This window comes from Engraulis encrasicolus, chromosome 20 (assembly GCF_034702125.1).
Source record: "Engraulis encrasicolus isolate BLACKSEA-1 chromosome 20, IST_EnEncr_1.0, whole genome shotgun sequence".
NCBI classification, from domain to species: Eukaryota; Metazoa; Chordata; class Actinopteri; order Clupeiformes; family Engraulidae; genus Engraulis; species Engraulis encrasicolus.
In genome coordinates, this window is record NC_085876.1 from 43866822 (window position 1) to 43876927 (window position 10106).

Genomic DNA, 10106 nt, shown 5'->3' on the forward strand with positions numbered 1-10106 from the left:
TAAATTTGTTAAAGGGGTATGACACTATTTTGGGGCTTAATACAGTTAAAATCGTTGGCTAGGGTTTATAAAGGTGGTAAAGTGTCTTATTTTTCATGTTAAGCGTTGTCTTGCTTTAAGACCAGTTAAAGGAGGGAATATGTCGCTAAGCTAGTGAAAGTCAATGGATCCGTGTAGCATGCTACAATGCTACATGCTACAGCACCCTTTAAGGACATCATGCACACAGAACACACAGAGCCTACTTGTTCAAAAGGCAGTTTTATTATTGCCCAAAGCCCAGTGCACAGTAACAGCTGTGGTGTAAATTCAACACTTAGAGAGTTAAATTTAACCCTCATTATAGTGCTGGTCATACTCTCTAGGTGTTGAATAAACACTGATAATTGACTGTGTATTAGCATACATTCATAGGTGCTGGAACCTAGGGCTGGATGGCGGTGTGCGGTGTAGTGCAGTCAGGGCAGGATTAAGATGACCTGGGGCCCCGTGACAAGTCTACAGGTTATGCTCTGGATGCCCCTTCCCATGAAAGCAATATGACATACATATTGTGACAAGGTATCTTGGAAATTACATAGACCGTGTCATTCAATTAAGTTATATTCAGGGGACCTATAGGAAGGATAAGGTCATGTCTACCAGGTGGCTGAATTGAATACTAGGCCCAGATTGCATGCGGAAATCTTAGTCTGTGTTCACAATTCAGCCCTCGGAGGACTTTTTCAGCTTTTGGCCTAATTTGAAGGGGCCCCCTGGCAGGTAGGGGTTCCCTAGGCTTCAGCCAACATCTAGCCTGTGCAGGAAAGGTGGATGTAATCCGTGCCCTGCAGTGCAGTGCATTTTCATCCCCTCTGCCCTCCCTAAATGAGGCTTCATCAACAATAACAGACAGTGTTGCCAGATGGGGCGGGTGCCCGCCCAATTGGGCGACTTGGGATGAAAAATTGGCCATTTGGCGTTTTTTGTAAGCCGTTTTGGGCCCATAGAAGTCAATGTAATTTGTTGAATTTGGGCGGAATTTAGCGCATTTTGGCGGTTTTTCAGAGCATTTTGGGCGGGATTTGGTCAGACACATCTGGCAACACTGATAACAGACAAATGAGTGGAGTGCAGCAGCAGTAACATTGTTTTTAAGAAAGAAGGGAAAAACCTGCACCACCCCTTCACAGCTCGTTCAACGTGCACAATGTGACTCTCGGTTTCTGCCTCCAAAATCAAACCTTCCGACATTACATGATTAATTGGAGTACGCTCCCCTCTCTCCAGTGCATACCGTGAAGGGCTACAACAAGTTAGATACAGTATATCCATTATCCCTGTCTTAGGGCTATGCTTCTACAAGTTAGATAGGCTACAGCAGGGGTGGGGAACCTTTTTCATTCGAGGGGCCACTTCAAATTCATCCAAGGGCAGTAAAAGTCCTCCGAGGGACGTATTATGAACACAAACCAGGATTTCCTCCTGCACTTACAGGCTTATATTGAAGGCAGCCACCTTTAAAACACACCCACCTTCTCTAGGTCCCCTGAATATAACTTAATTGTATTGCAAATGTATTTCCTAAGTTTCCTTTACAAAACATGTCATATTTCATGTGAAGCTGCATAGCATTAAAACTATATCGACCCTCGAGACATAGGTTCCCCACCCCTGGGCTACAGTATATCCATTATCCCTGTCTTAGATAGGCTACCGTATATGGTTCAAGTTCAAGTTCAAGTTTATTTTATGTAGCCATATCAACAGTAGAAAATACAGTTGTTGGAAATGTTTTTGGTGTGCTCACACATGCAACACGACAAAATACACAAAAACTAGGTGGGGGGGCATACAAAATGGCATACAAAAACATTGGAGACATTGAAAAGTGCAATGGATTTTTTAAAGTGCATGGTATGCATGGCATGTGCAAAGTAACAAAGGAGGTGGGAAGGCCAGGTGGTGGAGTAGCTGTAAAGTGCTAGTGCGTATTGAACCTATTTACGTCTAAGGCACCTGCAAAAAAAAGGGTGCTGAATGCCCGACCCTTTTTAGGAAAAGCTGCCCTCAGCCTATAAAAACCAAAATATATCAGCTTCTGAAGCACATAAAAATGTGCACTAAGTTGCATTTAAACACTAAGACCCTCAACTTTCATTAGAATGTTTTCATTCATCTGAAACAAACAGAGATTTTTAATAAAGTTGTCTCAAATCTCATGAATGTTGCGTAATGCAGCTCCAGGCGCCAGGGCCAATGTTGCACAACGCAACATCAGGCATCAATGGGTTAAGTGGCGGATGGCTTGTGGGTAGGTACTGCCCTAGAGTGTGTGGTGTTGCTTCATCCTTGTCTAGGGTCATGCTTCTACAAGTGAGATACATTCTTGGTCTCTTTCTTAGGGTCCTGCCTCAACACGTTAGGTACATTCTTCACCCCTGTCTTAGGTAGCCAGGCTGTGCCCTCCTAGTGACGCAACACTTTCAGCATTGCAACTAGTCAGGTCAAGAGCAATGCAAGTACTTTCTGAGTTCCCAAAAATACAGGAACTCCTCCCACTTTGTCAATAAGCAAACAACCATAAGCAAACCAAGTGGAGGCGGGTCAACCATGCCGTTTGGGAAATGTTAATTGTTATGGTCTTGGTCAGACCAAGTCTTGAAGAGATTTGAACATCGATGATAATCAGGCTACTGTATGTCTTAGGGCCATAGGTAATGAAGGAAACCGCACACCGATGAACTCCCATTTAAGCCATTTTATTGCGTGACGTTTCGGGCCAACCTGGCCCTTCCTCAGACTAAACTGTCTATGTCTATGTCCATGCCTCTACAAGTTAGATACAGTATTTCCTTCTTCCCTTTCTTAGGGCCATGCCTAAGGATGACTACCACATCCGCGTCAGTGTGGATGGGAACACGATTCCCACCAGTCGACTCTGCAATGGACGGTATACTCACAAGAGCTGCAGTTTCGATGTGAGTAAGACATACCGTACAAACCATGTGATGTGATGTATTTGTACAGATCATATACTGCATCATACACTGCATGCATACTCCATGACAGGACATACACATATACAAGACTAACATTTTACAGACTGACATAAGGTGCAAGACAGGACAGGTAACAGTGATGGACTGGTAACAATAAGTGATCAATAATAAAAACAGTAAATGGACATTTAACATTTAACATTGAACATTGAACATGTAAACAGAAAATAAGATAAATATGTATAAAATGTAGACATTATAATAATAGAAATAATAACAGTGACAGTAGCAATAGTGACAGAAAAATAACAATAGTTATATAAAGTAGTAGACTGGGGTAGCAGCATTGTAAGCAGCATGTTGTATTGTCTTATGTTCCAGGACTGAGGTCCCATGGTACAGTACCGCGCGTGTGTGTGTGTGTGTGTGTGTGTGTGTGTGTGTGTGTGTGTGTGTGTGTGTGTGTGTGTGTGTGTGTGTGTGTGTGTGTGTGTGTGTGTGTGTGTGTGTGTGTGTGTGTGTGTGTGTGTGTGTGTGTGTGTGTGTGTGGGGCTATGTTAGCTATGCTAATAATTCTAATATTGATAAATCTAAACAGTGAACACACAGAGAAGAAAACAAATATATGCACATTCATGTGTAATAGTTAGAAAATATGTGACAATCAAAAAAGGGTGGCCTGTTCCTTTAAGGCTCTGTAATGTCAGAGCGGAGAGTTGCGCAATTGGAGGACCAAGAATTAAATTGCAGCCCCGCCTTTCAACGAGATAGGGTCGTGCCTAAAGCGGCTGTCTTTCCATAGACTCAACATAGAACTACCACATTACAGTTTTTCTCAATTGGTTTTGTACATTTCTCAGAACAGAATAATGATTCTCAAAAGTCTTTGTTCAATTGTGACTTCCTGGTGTTACCTGTGCACATGGTCAAATCAGTTTCTCATTGTTTTCGGCATATAGCAAATGCTCTCGTCCACCATGCCATGGCTGTGTACAATTCTCAGTGATTTCGTACATTATCAATTGCTTTTGTCATATCACTCAAAAAGCTTTGTCACTGAATGCATTAAACTATCTCAATCTTATCTGATCAATATAATATAAAGCCGAATTTACAACATTTCCCATCCAATCTAAACAACATTTCACTTCAGAAAAGATCAGCAAGAGTGTACTATTCAATTGACAACATGAGAAATTGATTTGACTAGCTTGTCCATACACTATGACACAATGACTAACCATTCTGCTGGCGCTGATACGTTCATTGACACAAAAAACTTGATTTTGAAAGACAAATAAGGGTTTTGAGCAAGAGACTCGGTTTTGCAGGTTATCCACAGTGTTTTGCCATTTGTTAAAGCTGTTTTGAGAATGAATATTATGTTTTGCAAATTGCGAGAGAGATTCGAGAAATTTACAAAACCAATTGAGAAATACTGTAAAATGCAAAAATAAGAACTAAATAACTATACTACGGGGTAATCACCACAAATATGTAAACTATCAACTGTCTCGGTGGTGATAATCATAACAGTTTTACCATCTGTGATGTTTATCTGATGTTTATCTAGTTTTACCATCTATGATGTTTATTACTACGAACAGCAAGTCTTGTCATATTCCCTGCATCGCATCGCATCGCTTCTTCTAGGCACTAACATTCGCAACGCTTAAGCAGTTCTGAGACGCTAAACAGCTAATTTTGCAAACGCGGAAGTCGGCCCTAGGACACAGTGGAGACTGCCCGACTCTCCCCTCTGTATGGCACTGGGTAATGTCATAGCAATGTTGTTATGATGTAGTTCAGAATATAGGCCTAGTGAATAGGCCTGCTGGCGACCTCATCTGCACCAAGAGGCTATGAAGGAAGGGGCCGGTGTGTCTTATATGTTGTTCTATGACAATATTGCAAAACGTTAACCTAGTCTTACAGCACTTAGCATTTTGCAAGAGTTTCAGTGCAGTATAATGCATTGTAATGCCTAATTAATGTGTGAATCATTTTTTCTGCCTGAATTCAGACTAAACCGTGGGCCACTCCTACGATTGAGAGTATTGGTCCATTCACGGGGCCGCCAGGTAAGAATGCATATCCATTAATTTTAATATCCATTAATCTTACCGTCTTGGTAGCACTGTAAGATTTACTGGCTTTGTAATTCCACAATTTAGCAATAGCATGATATTATTTCAAGGCAATGGTGGACAACACCCTGTAAGCCAACAAGAAGGCCCTATTATTTGTAAGGAGGGTTCCAAGATTACATGAACACATTAAGGCTGCATGGATTTTCTAAAATATATTTAATATTAACAATGCAGCATGCTACATGGATGGTTATTCTACATTGAATAGCCTATATGATAACCAGTATAATAACACTGTATAATGTTACCAGTTCTGTGTATGTTTCGAAAAGGTCACTGGCCCTACCCTGGCCTAACGGTAGGGTACTGGGTTACTACTGTATGCTGGCGACTCTGGTTTGATTCCGGCCCGGGTCCTTTGCCAGTCCTTCCCCATCTCTCTCTCCCCACTCGTTTCCTGTCCTTCTCTGACTATTCTGTCACAGATAAAAGCACAAAAGCCCTAAACAAATCTTTGAAAAAAGTCACTGTAGCAGTGTATACGCACATTTATTTACGTACAGTACATATAATACTCTGGGACAACATAAACTATATCAAATGTTAAATTGACTCTTCAAGGGCTGAACTAACACTGCCAAATGTATGCACAGATTTGTTCTGTTTTGCCTCAGCACCACTGCTGTATACTTGTGATTGATTGCTTGACCACACGCCCTGCAGGTACCTTGATTCAGATGCGGGGTCGAATCTTCACGGATGTCTACGGGAGCAACACAGCCACGAGCTCCAACGGCCTCAATGTCAGATTCCTGAGGTGACACAAACTACAGGAATAGGGGGCCCTGAAGGGGCAGGGGAAGGGCCATTGTAGTTAAAGTCCATATGCCTCTGTGAATAGAACAGATGGGATTTAAGGTGCTTCTTGAACGTAGCTAGTGTAGGGGTGTAATTTTAGGAGTTGATGGTGGTGGGGGCATGGCCATACCACTTTTCAGATAAACTCAGCTTGTCCCCACCATTATTTCACAAATATGATGCAATGTTTCAAGAAGGAGGCCGCACCTTGCATAGCAGTGTTTTTTATTGCACAGACGCGTTTCGGCGTGTGCCTTCCTCAGTGTGCAAAGGCGGCCTCCTTCTTGAAACATTGAATTTATTCATTCATTTGGGCCAGCAGCCTCAGAGGTTTAAATAATAAAGAGTGATGCCTGCTCCAAGAAGAAAATTGTCACAAATATGATGCAAAAATAGCATATCCAAACTATTTGTTATATTACTGTGCCCCTCCACTTTCCAAGCCACACCTACACCCTTTTCACAATGCTTTTCACGGGTGTTATGCAGGGTTCACATGTAGCCATCACAGTCACCAACAAGGCTGCCTTTCATCTCTTATAAAGGTGCCTAAATCAAGGCAGAAAAAGAGAATGATTTGACTGAGCTGTGTTTCTCATGTATGAGATTTTCCAAATTTAAAGGGACACTGTGTGAGATTTTTAGTTGTTTATTTCCAGAATTCATGCTGCCCATTCACTAATGTTACCTTTTTCATGAATACTTACCATCAGCATCAAATTCTAAGTATTCATTATGACTGGAAAAATTGCACTTTTCATACATGAAAAGAGGGATCTTCTCCATGGTCCGCCATTTTCAATTTCCAAAAATAGCCATTTTTAGCTGCAAAAATGACTGTACATGGACCATACTAGAAAATATTTGTTTATTACTCAGTAAACTTTCATGTAAAGATCATATTTGGCAATAGACATCCCGGTTTCAATGACCAGCATAGTTGCAGTACCTTTTTTGACCATTTCCTGCACAGTGTCCCTTTAAGGGGGATATCCAAGTTTTCAACCTCAACATGAATTTATAAAAACTATCGTCCCCATTGTTGGAAAACTCTGTAATGTGTACTGTACACCTATTACAGTCGTGTTTTTGTATTGCAGGGCCTACATGGGCGGGATGCCCTGTGAACTGCTGAAACCCAACTCTGATGATCTGTGAGTCGCTTTTACACACTTGGGTTTTGACTTTGATGATATTGGAATTGTGTTTCGCACATTCATTTTACTAATATACAGAAGGAAGTAGATACAGAAGACTGTCTTTTGAAAGGTGAGACTTTCAAGTCACAGACAGTTGCCACTGTTCTCCACATATAGGGAATATCATGGAAAGCCATAGATAATAAATTAATACCATAGAGTACAATATTATAGCTGTAATAATCATTCCGGTAGTTGTAATAGAAGCCGAAATTAAGTTACTGCCATGAATACGCTTGTTATAAATCGAGGTAATGATCTTTACAACTAACTGCAATCCTCTTCTGTGCAGCTATGGCATACAGCTAGATTCTGAGACCAGCAAGGATGGCCGCATGAACTGCTCAATGACTGGAACATACATCGGTAAAGACCTTCAAATATTCCTGTTTGACAGCAGAACAAACTGGAGGACACTAGACAATGCAACAAAAAAATGACCAAATAGATGACTCTATTGAATTACGAAACACATTTGTGAACACCACCATATTCCAATCACAGCAATATTTCACTGCATAGTAATTCCACTACATGTTAGGTTTTTTCATATAACTTTTAGCTGACTTTTTCGCGAAGTAGATACAGGGGAAGCACGATGGAACAATGTGGGATTATATTGCATAGAATTTGGAAGGCGCTTTCATCCAAAGCTACTCTCACTCAAAGGCATAGGCAGTATAGTTGACTGTATAATCCTCCTTTTGGAAAGACTGCTGTTCAGGGTATGTGCAGGTGCCCCAGTCATGGCATAGCAGTGTTTTTAGCAGTGTGCACACTGAAGAAGGCACACGCTGAAACGCGTTTGTGCAGTGAAAAACACTGCTATGCAAGGTGCGGCCTCCTTCTTGAAACATTGCATCATATTTGGGCAACAATACGAACCTCTTACTTGAGGCCTCTCCTTTCCTCTTAGGTCATCACAACCTGAGTTACATCCTGGACAGTCACTATGGAAGGTAACACCACATCTATGGCATTTTCGGTAACACTTTACTTGACGCCGGTGTCATAAGCATGTCATTACAGTGTCTTATTATATGGTTGTGACGTCATCTGTCGAATGCTCCATTCATTTCAACGGGGCTCCCCAACGTTCGGACGTCTGTTATTTTTCGATAACGGACGGGTTGGTCTATAACAGACCGCTGTCAATGGCAACAAGACTTTTCACTGCTAAAGCGACTTTTCAACAAGACTCTAATCAGCTGCTGTGATAGACAGCACCCCTTGTCCTGGCTACCGCTGTCAATGGCAACAAGACGTTCACTGCTAAAGCCACTGGCTTGTATACAAGTCAGTGGCTAAAGCGAATGTTTCATATCACTCCGCAGGGGGTCCGGTCTTTTGTCACTCTAATCAGCTGCTGTGATAGACAACACCTGTTGTCCTGGCTACCTAGCTGTTGCCTAGCGGTGTTCCACAACGGCACTGTTTTGTTTTGCGCAGCAACAATCTTAACATTAAATAGGCCTAAAGAAATGTCCCCGCCATGTGTGAATCATTTAAGTATATCCATATAATAAGCGGGTTAACTTTCGGCGAGTCGGTCGCTTTGTGGAATAGCAGCACTTCAGAGAGAACAAGACCCCTCCGCTCCGCGTCGGGGTCTAAAGATTCTCTCTGTCGTGCTGCTATTCCACGGTAGCGACCTTCTCGCCGAACGTTAACCCTTACGTAATGACATGCTTATGACACCGGCGTCAAGTAAAGTGTTACCGCATTTTCTCTGAAATGTAGGTCAAGTACCTGAGAACAAAGCACACTTATAACCAATTTCCTGGAGTTAGTTGGACTGCCTTAGCTGGGCAGGGACATCATGCTATACTGACCATTATCCTGCCCCCAGTACACAGTAGAGGTGCAGGTGCAGGTGGACTTCTTGTTTGTTTGTAGTTCTGAGTTACTATACAATTACCACCCATTTTGTTGTGTGGTGATAAGCCTCTCATATCTTATGTGCAATGTATCACTGCCATCACTTTGATGTTTACATTTCAGGAGTCAACCTGACGAGAAGGTCTTCTTTGTCTCTGGTTTGAACAAGCTGTCCATGTTCCAGACCTATGCAGGTATAGTATGTGGGGAAACAGAATGAAAACATGTAAAGGATATTTAGAGTGTAACTTTTATATTCTGCCGTGTAACTGCCCGCCCCCAAAAAATATAAATAAATAAATGAAGTAAAATAAAATTAATAAATAAGATTATGGCCTATTGAAATTAATCCATGGTGCTATTGTAAAGGTCAGCTCCAGGACATGTTTTTTTTTAATCCAAATGTTGTGAATAGACAATTTGCAAAATAAATAGACTACAAATACAGTGTTTTGTTAACACAATCTAGATATCTGAAAACAGGCCCTAATAATACTGTACCGTATTCTCTAATATCGTATCATGAACTCTGTTTTTATGGTTTGACCCTCAGAGGTGACAGGAATCTCCCCGTCGGAGGGCAGTGTCCTGGGGGGCACACTCCTGACCATCCGGGGGCGCCACTTTGATGAAACTGATAAGCCAGTGGAGGTTTTGGTTGGAGGTAAGTCATCATCTGGCGAGAGAGAGAGAGAGAGAGAGAGAGAGAGAGAGAGAGAGAAAGAAAAAGAAAGTAATGCTGTATAATACTATAAAATAGTTTATAAACATTATTTAAAGCCTTTGTTTGTATGTGTGCTGTTTGCATACATAAAAAAACAGACTCAATGTGACTACTTTCCATACACGTACTCACACAAATTACTGAGGAATAGCACTGGCGTCAGTCATGGAGTATGTGTGTTGTTGTCATGGAGTATGTGTGTTGTTGACAACAGCCCCTGTCTATCAGTGTCATTGTCATTGTGCTATCCTGGTTGTCAGCAGAGGAAGAGATTGTAGGAGTAAAGAGCCAGGTAGCCGTGCCACTGAACCCCTGTTATCTCTTCTCTTCTCTTCTCTTCTCTTCTCTTCTCTTCTCTTCTCTTCTCTTCTCTTCT

The 10106-nt window shown here is 41.7% G+C and overlaps 1 protein-coding gene across 1 annotated transcript in view; it reads left to right on the plus strand.

Annotated features, from left to right (window-relative positions):
* LOC134436055 (fibrocystin-L-like) overlaps positions 1 to 10106 on the plus strand; it is a 92810-nt gene that overhangs the window by 3730 nt on the left and 78974 nt on the right. Inside the window, exons 5-12 of the mRNA XM_063185083.1 lie at positions 2852 to 2960; positions 5005 to 5062; positions 5795 to 5888; positions 7030 to 7083; positions 7421 to 7494; positions 8045 to 8087; positions 9130 to 9200; positions 9560 to 9670. Coding sequence (XP_063041153.1) covers positions 2852 to 2960; positions 5005 to 5062; positions 5795 to 5888; positions 7030 to 7083; positions 7421 to 7494; positions 8045 to 8087; positions 9130 to 9200; positions 9560 to 9670 — 614 coding nt within the window. The remainder of the gene's footprint in view (positions 1 to 2851; positions 2961 to 5004; positions 5063 to 5794; positions 5889 to 7029; positions 7084 to 7420; positions 7495 to 8044; positions 8088 to 9129; positions 9201 to 9559; positions 9671 to 10106) is intronic.